Here is an 18,125-nt window from a genome sequence, read left to right as displayed (position 1 = left end):
TGGTTGGATGGTTGGTGGGTTGGTTGGTTGGTTGGATGGTTGGTTGGTTGGATGGTTGGTTGGATGGTTGGTTGGTTGGTTGGTTGGTTGGTTGGTTGGTTGGTTAGTTGGTTGGTTGGTTGGTTAGTTGGTTGGATGGTTGGTTGGTTGGTTGGTTGGTTGGATGGTTGGTTGGTAGTTGATTGGTTGATTGGTTGGTTGGTTGATTGGTTGGTTGGTTAATTGGTTGCAACAAGCTCTTCATGTAAGCTTGCCTTAAACACCCTGTGTTGAATAAAAAACTGAGCCCTCTTGCCTCTGCTTCCTGAGTACTAGGATTACAACTGTGCACCACCACATATAGCCTCCCAAATTTGCTACTCTTTGCAGTTGTAAAAGTAAATTTTATGCATATTCACATGTATGTACATGGGCACACATACTCACACACATCCATGTTGTGAGACTTCTATGTGGAAATTTTAATTCTAAATTTCACTGGGAGAAATAGTGTTATTTCCTTATCTGATCTTCTTTTTATTTTTAAGTTCAAAAATCTCTATGGTAGTTGTATGTTTGTGAAATGAGTTTCTAAAATAAATGTGTTTCATTCATGAAACTTGCGAGACATCACACAGTCTAAGTCTGTGAACAGTGAAGAGCATCATTGGACACTGGCAGTCCTTTGAAAACTGGGAGAAGAGCAAAAAGGGTATTTTATTCTTTAGACTAATCTGTGAATGTCAGAGCACTTGTTTTCTAATCTTCTCTTTTCTTTATACATCTTTGGACATGTAGCAGAATTCTTCCCATTTTCAATTCACTGTGGGACATATCTAAACTTCTGTATGAAGGTATGAATAGCTGTCCAAGACAATAAATTATCTTAAATTACATAAATACCAGTCAAGCTCTAATATGGCTTCATACTTCACAACAGAGCTCTTTGAACTTGATAGAAATTTTTACAGATTAAGTAAATTTTTACAGATTAACCCTCCAGCCCCTGATATTTGGGGTACTATGAAGGCTACTTTTTGAAACAATCCAAGAGTTGATTATGAGACCTATAGTAATATGCCATACTTTTATTAAATCTAGGCTAGAACTCACATAATCCCTATATGACTTATACCAAACTAGCCCTTTGATAGAATAAAATTCTACATGTTTGCTGAAACATGCTAATGTCTGTAAGGCATTTGGCACAGTGCCAGGTACATTGGAAATTTTCTAAACATCAGAGATGTCATTTAACCAAAGGTTTCTTCTTTGGCCTCTTCCAGTGGAATACCAGCCTTTTCCTCCATTCTCAACAGGTACTCTGGTGTTTTGTTTTGCTTTTTGTTTTGTTTTAGAAAATCAATGTTAGCATTTAAAATAAGAAGCAACACTTACTTCAAACGGATAAAAGGAGTATTAAAGCTTAGCTAGAGGCAGTAGATACAGAAAGATACAGTAGATACCACTGAACTCTTCAGTGATCAGTCTCAGGCTAGTGTCTCAACCCTAAGGCTACCTGGCTGCTTTAGTTTGAGAAAGTTTTTCTTAATTCTATAAATGATATAAAATTATTCTTGCAATCCCAGTGCTGAGAAGAAGTAGTCTACATAGGTTCCCACCCATAACCAAGAGCTTATGTGCAATTGACAACTACGTGAGAGGGAAAAACTTGTCTTCTCCAGTGAAGTCTCACCAGGTATATTAGCCACACTTTGGGGTAAGACTCCATCTCCTGAAGTAGATGCCCAATACAAGATGAACTTGTTGTTTTTGTAGACTTTTTGCCCCCTTTGTTTGATATATTTTGGTTTCTACTTCTGTAGTGTGGGGGAGGGGTGGAAGAAGAGAAACAGAGAAACAGGTTGGGGATTTAGCTCAGTGGTAGAGCGCTTGCCTAGGAAGCGCAAGGCCCTGGGTTCGGTCCCCAGCTCCGAAAAAAAAAGAACAAAAAAAAAAAAAAGAAAAAAAGAAAAAAGAAAAAAAAAGAAAACAGAGAAACAAAGTGTCAGAGAGTTTCTTGTTTTCTTTTTTGTTTTTGTTTGTTTGCTTGTTCTGTTCTTTAAAAAGAGAAAGAGAAAGCATGGAATGTGTAGTGTGTGAGGTGGGGATCTGGAAGGAGTTGGGGAAGGGTTAAAGCAGGGTAAGAACATCTTGTATGAAAGTTCTCTTCAATTCAAAAAATCTAAGTTACTTTTTTACAAAACAACAGATTATTAATTCCACATTTTTGCCTAAGAAATTCTTCACATAGTCAATATACATTCAATATGTATTTTCACATATTCAATATATATTCAAATATATTTGAATATATGTATATTATTCGGAATAGCTTTCTGTTCGCAATAAAGTCTGAAATATTTGGTCTTAAATTATCAATATATGTGATACAAATACTAATGAATAATATACCTTCAAAAGTTCCAAAATGAATTTGAAGCATTTTGTTGAACAACACGTGCTCTCTCTGATTAATAAAGTTAGAATAAAAAAATAATGAACTATGGCTACAGGAAGGAGAAGAATTATTTGAAAATAGAAGAGTAAGAATAAGCACCCAATGAAAAGGATACATGTTGACTTAAAGTAAATGACCCTAGAAAATCCTAAGATTGTAGCCAGAGATGTGATGTTTCTTGATACCACTATTTTCAAAATTTAATATTCATTAAGTCATCTGACAGCACTTGGGCATATTCATGTCTACATTATAGCTGAGACTATATGCCTCTTTATCTAGCAAAGCATCTGTACTTAATCACATCTACCTTTCCTGGTTGCTCTTGGGGCTTGGGTTCCAATTTTCTCATGTCAAATAAAATATAATATTTATAATTGCAGTGCGGAAAGAGAAGATAGTTCTGGAGGGTGTGATTATTTGAGGCAGATGGACTGAAATAACCTGCATTAATTGGTTCCCTATTTCTGTTGGGTTAAGGAATTGCTACAGTGTGTTCATCTCCTTGGGGAGCAATAATGCGTATGGGGAAGGACAAGGAAAATAGCAAAACAAATTATTGTGTTTCCGTTCAAATTACTGCATAGATTACAGGAAAATTCAGATGAGTACTAAACGGCATCTGCTTTCTAGTGGTCATGCAGCCACACTCAGCATAACTGTAAAACTCACTTGAAAAAATTGTGCAGGGATGCTCTTAGATCTGGAGACACCGTGCAAGTCTGTGGCTTCAAATCGTACAAACTGGAGGTGATTTTTGGCCATTTCTTGTTTGATGTGTTTCATTCTAGAAGAAAGTTGAGGCAGGATCAAACTCTGAGCATTGTCCCGAGTGTGATCTGTAGAGTAATAATTTGAAATCAGCAGATCAGGATGGGCCGAAAGGCCGTAGGGTAGACGTAGCGAAATAGTCACCAGGGTTACAGGCAAGAGAATACATGCCCATCTAATGATCATAACTTTACATAGAAATCTCACCTATCTCCCACTTGCCTTAACAGTCATCCCAAGAGCACTGTCTAAACACACTCAGGGACGGTTCATCAGTTAGGACCTGTCAGTCTAAAAAAATGGTTGCATCATATGTTTACTGGGAGTACTATGTTCATGGAAAACTATCAGGAAGTAAACGAAAAGAACGCCTTTGTCACGGAAGACAGTGGATAACCTGACAGCATCGGTCTTCCCAAAAGTTGCCTTCCATCTTTGCAGAGGCGTCTGAGTCCTAGAAGCGCAGCGCACATCTATGTCAAATTTCACAAGTATGTAAGAAAGATATCAAGAATGGGAGTAGAGACAAAAACCTGGGATCCCATGACCAATTTTTCAAGTCAGAAATATGATAGAATGCCCATTTCCAGAATGTTAAGATAGTCTGAATATTCTAAAACTTTGGGAGCTAGGAAAGACTTTAGATACAAAGTTAATCTAGCCAGTTCATTAGCCTGAGTCCCAGAGAGACACACACAGCAGGAGCCCAAGCCCCCAAACCCCTCTCCCTCTCTCCCTCACTCCCTCTCCCTCTCTCTCTCTCTCCCTCTCTCTTTCTCTCTCTCTCTTTCTCTCTCTCCCTCTCTCCCTCTCTCCCTCTCTCTCTCTTCCTCTCTCTCTCTCTCTCTTCCTCTCTCTCTCTCCCTCTTTCTCTCTCTCTTCCTCTCTCTCTCTCTCTTCCTCTCTCTCTCTTCCTCTCTCTCTCCCTCTCTCCCTCCTTCTCTCTCTCCCTCTCTCCCTCTCTCCCTCTCTCCCTCTCTCTCTCTCTCTCTTACACACACACACATATCACTGTCAATATATAATCTAGAATCTAGTTTTCTGGATTCGGGGTAGGTGGCTTATTACTAGGATTTGAAGGGAGCACAGAGATAAAATGGTCAGACCCAAAGTATGCATTACACATGTCACTGTCAGAACCTTTAGGGACAGTGACAGAACACAGAGAGTCAGCACAAATCAAGACACCCATATTTTTTCATGCCTGGCAACTTTCCCACTCTCTATGTCTCTGATTCTTCATTGTTAAAATTTACCCAATTGTTATGAGGATTAAACAAGGTCTTTAACAGCGCCGGGAGTCAATAAGCACTATGTAAGTGCTACTTAACTGCAGAAAGTGAGCCCCATTACTCTGACTCCAGTAAACGGCATGGTGATCACGCCTGCATTTGAACACCCATCAATCTGTCACACCACTAACATCAAACAGCTGTAATTTTTAAGTGATAACTGGTTATCAGGTTTCAAGATACAATTAGACTTTAAAATAAGCATGAAGATTGACGGTCTCAAAACACAGGTTGAGCAGACTTTAAATATACAAGGAAACAAATTACTGGTGCCACCTATGCCCGTATACTAGATATAATGTCCTGTTACTGATACCCTGGCTACCCCAGGACTCCTGGGGCTTTATAACTACCATATAACCTTCCATTTAACACAAACAGTTCCATTGTAGCAATTAGAATGTTAACATGCTAAATTAACTGTGCATTCATTCCCACCTGATTCTGAACCACTGGGTGTTCAGCCCCAGTTTAATAAAGCTGCTTATGTAAAATAAAACCCAGAAGCAGTCTAAAATATGCAAGTCCTCGCATAAACAGTATTTCAGACATCATAAACAATTCTGTATACGATGGCAAGCAAACTCTTTTATCCTTCCAGAAAAGAAGAGGTCATTCTATTGCCTCACGGGTGATGAGAAGACACGTAGCCTTCTTAGCCATTTATCTTGTCTGTATCTTTTAAACTTCTGGCAATAAATCTCTATTGTTTTATATGTTGTCCTTGTCTTTCTTTTTTTTAATTTCTAAGCACACAAATTAACAGGTTTCTTTATATTTTATCGTATGTATCGTCGTTCTTTGCTCTGTTCAGTGACTTCTTCCTCCGTCTGCCCAGTCCTCTTTCCTGCCTCCCAAAGTCCCCTCTGTTTTATTTCACAATGAAGAAAAAAATATTCACCCACTTACAATCAACCTCTCAATGTAAATATTTTTAGCACCACCTACTCACCGAACTGTTTGTATACCTAAGTAGTCAGAAAAAGCCCTACCCTCAAACTATCTTGTTACCACATGGGGAAGCTATAGTCTTTAAAACATGGCGTCGAATGAAGAGGTGGGATGATTCGGTAAGGCGGGGGACTGGAGAAATAAAGCACATGCAGAACATCCATGAAACACGTCCGCGTACCGCCATGTACCCACACTGACTCTTTTTTTTTTTTCTTTTCTTTTTCTTTTTTTTTTTTCCAGGAGCTGAGGACCGAACCCAGGGCCGTGCGCTTGCTAAGCAAACGCTCTACCACTGAGCTAAATCCCCAACCCCCACACTGACTCTTGATTCATGGTAGCCCATCCTTGCTGAGCTAAGCTGAGCAGTGACCACATGCATTCACTTTCTAGGGACACAACAAGGGGTACGGAAGAGGAAGGGGCTTAGTGGAAACTTGTATTCTTTCGATTGAAGACAAAAGTTAAAGATCAAGGGTATCAGCAGGGATGTTTCTTCTGAGGCTTCTCTCTAGGATTTAGAGTAGATGATCTACATGACCTTCTTTCCGTTTGAGTCCGTGGGTCAATGTCTCCCAAGAGTACACCGGTTACCCTGGATTAGGGGCCCTCCTACCTTTAACCTTAACAACCTATTGACAGATCCTGACTCCATACTCAGTCAGTGTGAGGTGCTGAGGGTTAGAACGATGAGAATTTTGGAGTGACATATTTCAGCTAACTGTATTATCCCCTTCCCATATTCTTCCGTGTCCTTTATATCCGTGAAATATGCTGGCCATGTTTCAGAGTCACCTGCTTGGTATCTGTCATTCTCTTGTATGCTGGCCCATGAGAGTGGGACTCAGTTCTGCCTGCTGTCATAGCCTCAACACCAATAGAGATGTTGGCCACCACAGGCACTGAGTAAATATGCCTTTAGTGAATAAGTTTGTGTGTTAGTGAATAAATTAATATATCCTCTGTGACCTCACCTTGTCTAATTGTTAAGTAAAAATTTGTGGCCTGCCTTTTAGAAAATATATATATCCTTAGTATCAATTTTTCATTTAAAAGTTCAATCTTTCACCAGAGAACCCTATCTTAGCCCAAATTCATTTTCAAAGCATCAACTCATCTTGCTGTATCACAGTCTGAATATCTTCCCTTCAAATAAATCATATTTGTTACTCCAATTAACCCTTTCAGTCAGTCTTTGCCAACTATACATGATGGATAGCAGGCTGATAATTACCAGCTCAGGGACTCATTTGTTTTCCTTCCACTGTGATTCCTGGGAGGTGTTTTCCTATCCTATCCCCTCAGAGGACCAATAAATTAAATCAACGTGCTTTTTATAAGGGCAAGTTTTACTGCTCTGTTTAGGGAGAAAAATAAGGAAACATTAGGGAGAGGAAACATCAAAGCTCAGGAGCCATCCAGAACACCTTAGAGAAATGTCATCCGTATTCTGAGACGACGACGAGAAGGTATGCAGTTCCCAAGAAAACCACCGCTGATCATAAGAAATGGATTGACTGGGGGTCCAGCCTTGGCAGGGCCAAGGGCTTCCCCTTCCACTGGTGCCCCTACTAGGCTAATAATTGCTACCTATGAATTTTGGGGGGAGGGCGGTAATGGGAGCATGGGGAGGGGAACACCCACATAGAAGAGGATGGGGAGGGGTTAGGAGGATGTTGGCCTGGAAACCGGGAAAAGGAATAATGTTTGAAATATAAATAAGAAATACCCAACTTAATAAAGGTGGAAAAAGAAAAAGAGATGGATTGAGCAGGAATGACGGAGTTCCAGAAACAACAAACCCAGGGCTCGTGCAGTGGATGAAAGTGCTTCCAGGACAGCCTGATAATGTGAGTTTGATCTCCTTACCCAGAATGGAAAGAGGATTCCCTAAAGTTACCCTCTGATCTCTGTACGTGTTCCATGACTCTTGTGAACTGGCGGCTACACGCGTATTATAACAGAGCCATCATCATCATCATCATCACCATCATTGTCATCGTCATCATCATCAAACATTAATCATTATTTATTCTGTTATTTATTACATTTTATTGATTCAAAATTATTTTTCTGTAATAAATATAATAAATAAAATAAACTATAATGATTATGCTGTTTGTAATAGGTATTATAGTAATATTATGTTATTGCTTTAATAAAGCAGTTATTACAAGAAAGAAATAGAAATTTTAAAATGGGGAACTGGCCGTAACGTGTTCTCTGTAACACATGCAGCTTGATCCTGGGATTCTGCCTTCCCTCTCTGGAGCCCCTGGATCTTCATTCATGGGGCTACAGTGGACACAACTGCCTGAGAATATCCACGTGGTGCAATGAGGCCCTGCCTTTCAGCCAGAGTGTGTTAGCCCTAGACAATGATGCCAAGTCCAGTGGGCACAATAACCAGGCTCAAGCCATTAAAAATGTGAATGAAAGAATGAATGAATGAATGAATGAATGAATGAATGAATGAATATGATAAAATACTGTAAGGGCAAAGGAGTTGATCTTGAAAAACTTAGTTATTTTTTTGGAAAAAATCTCAATGTAGTTGAAAATATTTATCGAAATTGCTTCTACTTAGGTAAGGTATCAGTTTTCACATTTATTGTTGTATGATATGTTGGTGGGTTATTTGGAGTTACGGGTTATAAGAGCTTAATCCAGGCTAATCAATAATGGTGCCCACACCCCTAGTCATGACTGGGGGCACAAAGACAGGGCAAAGCACAGTGATTTTTTTATTTATTTAAGATGAGGATACCCAAATCCATCTTGATTTTTCAGTCTGAAACTAGAGCATATAAAACAAAATACACAGAAACAAGCAAAACATACGTCGTAAAGGCAAGACAGCCACCAATGCTCTTTTAGTCCTCCCAATGTTTAAAACCCTGTTTAATCTTATTGGAAATAATTAACTATTAGGAAATTTTATGTAATAAAATTTTGAGTTCTAGCTTTCCCTAAACAATGGGGTAATACTGCCCGGACACTTCTCTGAAGCATCATTGGCTGGAGCCCCAGGGTAGCCTAGGTGTCACAGCCAATCTTCTACCTCCTGGGGCACCAAGAGCTACTGAACTCCCATTTGAGCACATAAGCAGCCACAAGTAATGCACATTTGCAAAAAGCATTCTTCAAGCTGAATCTGGGCCATAATTTGTTCTACTCATTATTCGTACTAGTCACCCTGCCGTTTGTATTGTCTGTTCCTGATGCACGAAGATGTCAGAATGGCTTCTCTTCATTCCATGGGGAGCACAAAGCAAGGAATAAATAACATGGGGGAAGGAGAGTTGCCATGGCAAAAGGCTACCGTCCTTAAAATAGGAAATCATGTCTTGCAGTGTCAAGGCAAGATCTTAAAAACTTAGGGACATTTGTTTTGTTTTGTTTTGTTTTGTTTTCATTTTTCCTGCTGGAGGTGCAGAAGGTAGATTCAGTCTGATTCCAGACAGAAGCGTCATCCTGAGCATTGCTGAACCTCAGATGTAAAGCCAGAGAAATGATTCTGAGACAAAGGAACTGCCCAATTTTGGAAGGAAGCAATACTTCTAATTAGACTGGGTTCTCTCTACAACATTCTGAGTGAACTCGGATGTGAATCTGTGGCTTTTATAATTCTGTCTGTGACCATGAGTGGTGATAGCCAAAAGAAACAAATGCAGATGGAGCCTCGTGGTGTTCATTTCCCCTTGGGTCCTGTGTGTAATAAAAGGGAGAGGAGAGAAGGGCAAAGAAAGGTCGAAACTGTACCCTTGCTCCCTGGGAGTTCACCTCACAGTTCTTAGAAGGTTCCACATGTCAAGAATGTCTATATTTACCTACAGGTTGGGTATCAAGCCAGGCAGTCAAACAATGTCATTTGCGATGGTGACCTTGTACACATTCCAACCTGTCCCCATAAGGGCTGGAGAGAAAGTTAACCAGTTTCTATCACTTGCATCCAAAAGGGTATTAACCAACATACCCGTGCACCAGAACAATTACTCAGTAATCCAGAGACTTGGAATGATCTAATTTCACTTTTAGGGAAGACACACTGCTCTCCCGCAGCAACCATCAATTTTCTAGATCAGTAGCCTGAAGGGTCATGATGAGGCTGCAAAGAGCTTTATAAACAGGATGCAGAAATTCTCCTGTGTCTTTGCTTCGGGGGCGGGGTGGAGGAGGGGGAGCGGGATTGGGGAACCCGGAGGCGCTGAGATCTTCACCACCATCAGATCATCTCCAATTCAAAGATCAACCTCCAAACAGTGCCTAGATGCACTTTCCTGTTTCCTGGAGAATCTTTCCAGGTAATTGCTTACCAGTATTCGGGTTGAATTCAGCATCAGGAGCACCAGCACTGGGAAGTGAAGATTTTACCACTGGTATCTGATCTTGGGCGTCTTTGGCATTGTGCCAGGACCAAGACTCAGCAGAGCCAGGTTTGCTCAGATCTGCTGTTTGGTTTCTGGACATCTCTGTGTTAATAACGGGGGAAAATGTCAAAACACGTTAGAGTTGTTTTCAACCATCTTTAACACAGCCTGGAGAAGGCTGCTTGAAAAGATCCCCTTCCCATGCAGTGACACACCAAACAGGGATAGTGGGTGCTGCCTGCCCTAGATGCAGGCTGTAAGGATGTATATTGTCTGCAATGATAATAAAACAAACAATAATAAAAGCCACTAAAGTCTGCTTTTGTTGTTAGCATGGGCTAGCCATTCCTTTTGCCTCTTCTTTGGAACCCCAGGAGCGACCTTATGTAAACTTAAAAAAAAAAAAACAAAAAAAAACAAAAAACAAAAAAAAACTTACTCATACTCAGCATTATTTCAGATCTAATAGAGCACCGTTAGGGTTTCAACAAGTGTCTTTAAAACTCCCCCCAGAACCTTCCTGTGGCCTCCCAGGCCCTTAGCCATGAAGCTCACGTTCATTATCAGTGCAGAAGGAAGCTTCTCTCCCACTCTGCTTCCACCCCGACCCCGTGCCAGCATCTGACTCCGGTCCCTTGAATCCTAACTATTTGATTGGCTATTTATAGTTGACGCTTGCTTATATCTGCCATCTTTCACGCAGCAGTACTTTGCATCTTATCGTCCCTTTGCTTCTCCAGACCTAGAGAAACGTTTTATGGGAAGGAACATGAAACACAAAGGGCTACTCTCCGAACCAATCACAAAAGGTCACGGTAGCTGCATACCCCTGGAATTGGCCATGGTGATTTCATCCCCATCTGCTGAGCAAAGATGTGGTTTGGTGACTTTTCTTCTTGTCCTTTTCAACTTGTTCACCCTGCTGCCTTCAGTCGAGTTTGCTTCATCTTTTGTTGTGTCCTGTCACAATGAGTAAACAAAACCTCACATAACATACCGTGCAGGCAGCTGGATTCCGACTTAAATGGAGCACAGGACATTGTCTACAGGAAGTAAGCTGTCACTTCCTCGTCCCTTTGGATGACGCAAAGAGGCTGAATTTTAACTACCTTCTTTGATCTGTGTTACAGAAAAATGTTAAATAAATTAAGCTCATGTCTACCTAGTCAATGTTTATTTATTTTTACCTCGGAATGTTTTAAATGGCTTAGTCCTTAACAATTGATACACCATTTCCTGTAAAAGAAAAGTTTTTGTTTTTTGTGAATTTTATGTTTTCACATTGTCTTGACCAAAAGCACAAGCACCTGAAATCATGGATTCTCCCCTTTTCCCTCGCCTTCCCTCACCCTTCCTCGCCTGCTCATATCAATATTAACTTTGGTTCTAAAAGGAGTTGCATCCATTTGTACCTTCTTTGAAACCCTTCTTTAAAAACATATTTATTATGATATGAAAATGAACTTCACTGCGACATTTCCATGCATCTACATAATGCACCTTGACCAGACTCACAGCCTTGCTGCCCATCTTGGCCTCCCTTGCTCTGCTCTTGACAGTGATTTGAAATATCTTACTCAAGTTATTTTATGGCTTGATAAAATCTAAAATACATTAAAAGCAAAAGATCCTAAATAATTTGCTTGTAATTGTTAATAAGAATTTTTAAGCAGGGAGTTGGGCAGGGAGGAAAGTTGACAAGGGTACCTCATTGCTGGTAATAGAAACAATCACGTGTACAACCATGAGACACAAAATTGATCACTGAAAAGAAAATTTTAACCTAGTGCTGGTGATTTCAGGGTGTGTGTGTGTGTGTGTGTAAGTATGCATTTGTATATGTGTGTATGCATTTGTGTATGCATTTGTGTATGTATGTGTTTGTGTATGTATCTGTGTATGTACATGTTTGTATATGTATGTGTTTGTGTGTGTATGTTTGTATATGTATGTGTTTATGTATGTGTATTTGTGTGTGTATGTGTACATTTGTTTGTGTGTGGGGGTGTCTATGTATATGTATGTGGGCCTTTATACTGGAGGCTTTTCATAGAGATCTCTAGTCTGGCTAGGTGCACAAGTTCAGGTGAAGAGGAGAGAACTCAGGCAGGGAAGGGGAACTGCTTCTGCCACCTCCACTGCTGGTGCTGCTCCTGGCACTACTCCTGGTGCTACTCCACTGCAGGCAGGACACAGAGCCAGGCTACACCAGCAGGGGACTGACTAGCCCACAAGGGGTGCAGGGGAACTTCTGGCAGCAATTTTAGGAAGAGCAGATCTCTTCCCTAAGCAGTGGTGTTACAGTTCTGATGACAGAAGCTCTCAGGCGATAGAGTGATTCCTGTACACCTTTAATCCTTCTGAATAAGATTCTTATACACAGTCTTGGCATGGGTCAGGGTCTGACAGCATGTACTTCCTACTGGTTTGGTCTGAGAGCTTGGGACCTGAGAGCATGTTATCAACATGTTTTGGGGTCTGGTCCTGCTTCTACTGATCTGTCTTGAGCCTATATGACCTGTGGTCACCTGTGGAGGAGGGGCTTGGGGCATTGCCCTACATGACTGATTTGTCTCAAACCTCTCTACAGGAGACTGTGGGAGCTGTAGCTATGTGAGAGGGCCCTGATCTCCTAGGAAACTGGGAATGCTCCTGCCATCCTTTAGGGTCCCTGGGGCTAGGACCTATCTTGACCAGGAATCAGGATACCTTTCACAGTCGCCCCCCACGTGTGTGTGTGTGTGTGTGTGTGTGTGTGTGTGTGTGAATGTTTGCATGTGTGTGTATGAAATATGTGTATGTATGTGTGTATATGTACGTGTGTGTGTGTGTGTGTGTGTGTGTTTGCAAGCAGCAAATCTTGACTTGATGTGAGAGAAAACTGAGAAAGTGAAGGTAAAGCCTGTTCTGAAAGGTCCCATACATGAGGAAGGCATACAAATACATATCCAAAGCAGCTGCCTGCAGAGCTATGTGGATTTATCATTGAACCAATCCAGTCTGTGACGATGAAAGAGGCAGTGGTAATGTGTAACTTTGATGAATTGTGATTTCTGTTACTAGATGGTATATATTTCATGAAACAGTCTTTTTATTTTGTCAATGCTTAGTTTAGCACACAAAGTAATGCGTTTTATTGATAGTCCCTTCTTGGACATTTTTTAAGATTTATTTATTTATTCTATGTATATGCATACACTGACACTATCTTCAAACACACTAGAAGAGGGTATCAGATCTCATTATAGATGGTTGTGAACCATCATGTGGTTGCTGGGAATTGAACTCAGGACCTCTGGAAGAGCAGTCAGTGCTCTTAACCACTGAGACATCTCTCCAGCCCCAACCCTTCTTGGACATTTATGATTTATCAGAATACTGTACTCGTTTCACTTCAGATAATCTTACATTTGGTTGTATAAACTACTATATGATACTTTATTTTTCCTAATAGCTTAGGACTTCATTCAAATATTTGCATAAATTTCTCAGTATGCTTTTGATAAGATCAAGCAGCGATATTGAACATGGGCTTACTTCTAAAATTACATGGCCAGGAATATACAATTTTATTTTTGAATGCCTTTACATGGACATATCATGGATATTGTACAGAAGTGCTATTTACAAAGATTCACTGGTCTCTGAGCTGACTGGCATTGCCCTTAGTCTGAGCCCCTCAGGAATTCCTCTTGATGTATAGGTTGAAAGAATCATGTGAGACAAAGGTTAAGACACCTCCAGCTTCAAACTCCAAATGAATAAACAGGAGAGTCCCAACATGCTAAATTGAGCACATTGCCAAGCAAATTTCCTGGCATAACTCTTGAGGTAAGGATTCTCTGGTTTACAGATGAGTAAAGCTCAAGGCCACAATGAGGCATGGAGCATGAAGTACCCATAAATGTCTTCGGTACATCCTAGGTTCCACTCCTCTCCCCAAAAGACAAATGCCCAAGACAAACAGAAGTAATTTACTGAGGCATCAACCTGAAAAATACGCCCATATGGGCCCCAGAAATACTGGGGTACATGCATCATACTCAACAAGATGCTTCAGTTTTAACAGAGAGGAGTTGGTTCTGATAAAGAATACATTTTAAGGCTGAAGAGATGGCTCAATGGTTAAGAGCACTGACTATTCTGCCAGAGGACTCAGACTCAGTTCCCAGCACCCAAACGGCAGCTCACAAGTGTATGTAGCACTACTTCCCAGAGATGTGACACCCTCACACAGACCTATATGCAGGCAAAACACCAATGTGCATAAAATAAAAACAGTGTATTTTTTAAAAAGAGGAATACATTTCAGGCAGGTGTGGTGGCACACATCTTTAGTCCCAGCACCCAGAATAAAAAGGCAGATGGATCCCTGAGTTTAAGGCCAACCTGGTCTACATTCTAGGACAGCTAGTGTTAGAAAGAAAAAGTCTGTCTTGAACAACAAGAAAAAGAATGTTTTGCTATCTTTTGGGTTTTCTCTCCTATACAATGGTGATCAGACTATAGACCTTGCTCTAATAACTGAAATAAATTTACTGGACCCTGGGGCTGTCCCATAGCTGTAAAAACTTCTTTTCTTAATCTTGAGTTTGTACTCAGCTACAGTATGAGTGATGTCTTGGTGAAAATCCTTCCAGTATATAGTTCTTATAATATTACCAGGGGAACATTTATTATTACCTCCATCACAGACCACAAGGATCGCTCAAGGTCATTTTGAAGGGCAAGTAAAACTTTAAAGCTAAGCCACTTTGGCAGAATGTTTCTCCTACATTGTCCCAGCCAAACACATGACCTAAATCAAATTCCATTCCTGTTACATAATGTGACCTACTAAATTCATAAAACATGCTTTACTTCCTCAGTGTGTGTGTATGTATGTATATTTGCTTTCAGTAATATGTTTTTCTTGTGTAACAGTTAAAACTGTCTCAGTTCATGCCCTAGAAGCTCTGAAGACTGGTGATACCTGCTATGGATAAGGCAAAATCAAAGATGTAAAAATAAAACATGAACCAGACAGATTTTTGCAGTGTAGTGCAGGCATTAAAGTGTCTTCAAAGCAGGCAAAGTCTTTCATAATATGAATAATGAAATATTCTTAGGTCACCCTAGGTCAGGGACAGCAAAATTCAGTGCCACAGAGAACAGACAGAACCGGTGGACCGAGGCTGAACAGAGGCAGGTGCTCCCTCTAGGGAGGACCTGACAGTGGTTCCATCTGCCCAATGCCTGTCAAAGTATTGCCCCAGAACTGTCAATTCTACACATTGCCAAAGTATTCTAGAAACAAGGGTTCAGTTAGTATTTTTATCTGGTATAGGAAAAATTCAGCTTTATCCTAATATTTTATAGGATAAATATAGATAAATAAATAGACACACACATGTATATACATATATATATATATATATATACATCATGATGATAGATGATAGATAGGTGATAGATGATAGATGCATAGATAAATAGATACATAGAATAGATATATAGATAATAGATAGGTGATAGATAAATCAACAGTACATAGATAGATGATAGATGAATGATTGATGATAGGATCTTTGTACTTGGTTCATATTCATGCCAACTGCCTCCCCCATACCCCCTGGCACACGTGTTGCTGAAAGACAGATTTCTTTCAATTTCACTTCTCATGGTTTTTAAATGTTGAGAGCAAAAGATAAGGGATGAAGAAAAAGGTTTCTCAGCTGTCTCAAAACTGTGGACTGTTTGACTATGCAGGCCCTCTGGGCACACTGGTTGGTGGTAACCCTGTTTCTTCCCCCATAGTACTTAGTATGACACTGAAAGACAAGTGATACTCAAAATACCCCATCATCACACAAGTGATAACAATTTAGAAACATATTCCAGGACTGAAGAGATGTTCTTACAGAGGACATGAGTTCAATCCTCAGCACCGACTTGAGATGGTTTACAACCACATGTAACTCTAGTTCTGAGTAATCTGACACTTACTTTTGGCCTCCATAGGCATAGAAACACATATGCATATGCATACATATATACATACTCATACACATAAATAAAAATAAAATCTTTAGAAAAGATGAACCAGAGGAGTCAGAGACACACCACAAGAACATGGCCCACAGAATCAACTGAATGAGACTCATGGGAACTCCAGATATTGAGGAGCCTGTAGGGGATTGATTTTGGTCCTCTGCTTGGTGTTCTTGTGGGAGTCCTAGCAGTGGGAGCGGGAGCTATCCTTGACTCTTGGCTACTTGTAGGACCCTTTTTGCTCCTACTGGGTTGGTTGCCTTGTCCAGCCTTAATGAGATGGTGTGTGCTTGCCCTTATTGTAGCTTGTTATGTCTTGTTTGGTGATCTTGTATTGATGTTCCTCAGAGGCCTCTTCTTTTATGAGGGGATGGGGTAAATATGGGAGACAAGGAAGGTAAGAAGAGAGGCTAGAGAAGAGCAGAGAGGGGTTGTGGTCAGGATGAAATAGATGTGAGAAAACATTTCAATAGGCATAATGAAAAAAAGAACATATCTACTCTATGCCAGTTCATTCTTGAGTGCTTTACATATGTTAATTTATTTGTTCACAAACAACCCCTGTAGTGAATGCATTACAGCTGAGGAAACTGTATCAAATTAAAATGAGATTGGCCCTAAATCACCTATCTCAAGTGCTGGGACGAAGATGTGGAGCCAACTCACTGGATGCAAAGAATCAAGTATTTGACAGTTCATAAACACAGCCAGTGAGAATACCCATCATTGCTGCTGAAGACCAGGGTGCTGGGAAGCTGAAGCTAGATCCTAGAAGGTCTGCTGCAGCATTACTCTGGATTATGGATGTCGCAGAGGTTGCAAAGGGCCCAGGATAACAGCTAAAGTTTTTGACTTTGTTTTATTTTCCAAAGAAGTGGGCCCCAAAGAAACCCCTCTCAGGTGTTCCCTACCCAATCCATTTGAAGTATTTTGCTTCTATTTATGTATTTCTTGATCAAGTAGTCAACTCTGTAGCTTTTCCGGTTGTGCTGTGTGTTGACAATCATTGACTGGTGCGTATTAACTATTGAAGAGGTGGTGGCCATGGTTATCATAATCCAGGTACCACGTGTCTCTAAGGCTCTTCCTCAGAAAGGGGCCTCAGTCTATGTTACCTCATGGGCCAGCCTTAGCGTGGACTTCAAGGTCCTATCTGGGCATCTCTAGGTTCTCAACACAATAAGTGAGCAGACTATCTCAGAGTGATGCAAGCTTTAAAAGCAATGCTAGGACGGTCATGGGGAGAGAAACTGGCCAGCACACCCTTCTATGGACTCTGCAATACTTCTGCCATTAAGTAGATAAGGACTAACGACACAGCCCAGTATCCAAACCTTTTACATTTTTCTAGCATGACAAAAGGCTCCTGGTTCAATTCCTATCATCAAAAAATGGCATGGGGAGGTATACTAGTTAACTAGTTATATCTGTACACAACCAGAAGACATTTGAGTTGAAGAAAGTATGAGGAAAACCACATCGCAAGGATGTGAGGGAAAGCACGGGTGTGCAATTCTGTATTAATTTGTTGGTACAAATAGACAACTTGTCCATCAGACATTCATCTCATGGTCTCCAATAGCCATGAAGGGCGTTCTGTAGGAATGCCATTTCCCAGTCCTTATTTTACTCAAGACACTGTCTCTTGTGAACTTTGCTCCTATGGCTTAATATAAGTCTGTCATTATGGATTTCAACTTGCTTCTTTGATCAAACTAAAGAGCCTCAACCTAAAGAAATCCTATCAAGCATTAAATTCAAACTCTAATTTAACCTAAAAATAGCCCTCCTAATAAAGTAACTAGTGTTATTTAAGTTCTAAATATCACTGGTTTTATTCATCTACTTTTAATTTTCCTTTGCAGTTACCTTTTTAATGTCAATACTTAAAAAAAAATTAAGACCCCAGTATAACAGTCATGGTTTGAGGTAAAACCATCAAAGCATTTACCACACACTCTAATTATATTGTGTTGATGGTAGGCTCATGGGAAGATAAACAAGTTAAAACAAAAAGATTGTCACCACGTTTTAACCTCTGCTACAAGTACTGGACATGAGAATACAAAAATCATCAAAGTTACAAGAATATGTCAAAGAGAAAAAAATGATATTTGACTCTAGACACCCAAATATGTTAGTCAAGGAAAGGGGGGGAGGAAAACATCAAAAATATTGACAGAAGGAATATTGACAGGAAACATACCATGTGCTTGCATTCAGATCATCTAAGCATGCATATTATTGGCCCACAATTCCCTCTCTAACAAC

The 18,125-nt window shown here is 40.3% G+C and overlaps 1 protein-coding gene across 2 annotated transcripts in view; it reads right to left on the bottom strand.

The window, feature by feature from the left end:
- Positions 1–18,125, bottom strand: part of Lgsn (lengsin, lens protein with glutamine synthetase domain) — a 31,582-nt gene that overhangs the window by 3,195 nt on the left and 10,262 nt on the right. For both annotated transcript variants that reach the window (XM_087565919.1, NM_181383.2), the window contains 3 exons: positions 10,652–10,784; positions 9,771–9,926; positions 3,113–3,279 (listed from right to left, as the gene is read on the bottom strand). In XM_087565919.1, coding sequence (XP_087422045.1) covers positions 3,113–3,279; positions 9,771–9,926; positions 10,652–10,784 — 456 coding nt within the window. The remainder of the gene's footprint in view (positions 1–3,112; positions 3,280–9,770; positions 9,927–10,651; positions 10,785–18,125) is intronic.

The sequence above is a fragment of the Rattus norvegicus genome, chromosome 9 (assembly GCF_021556685.1).
Source record: "Rattus norvegicus strain SHRSP/BbbUtx chromosome 9, alternate assembly SHRSP_T2T, whole genome shotgun sequence".
NCBI classification, from domain to species: domain Eukaryota; kingdom Metazoa; phylum Chordata; class Mammalia; order Rodentia; family Muridae; genus Rattus; species Rattus norvegicus.
The sequence above is the reverse complement of the archived record's forward strand: the minus strand, read 5'-3'. Positions and strand labels throughout refer to the sequence as shown.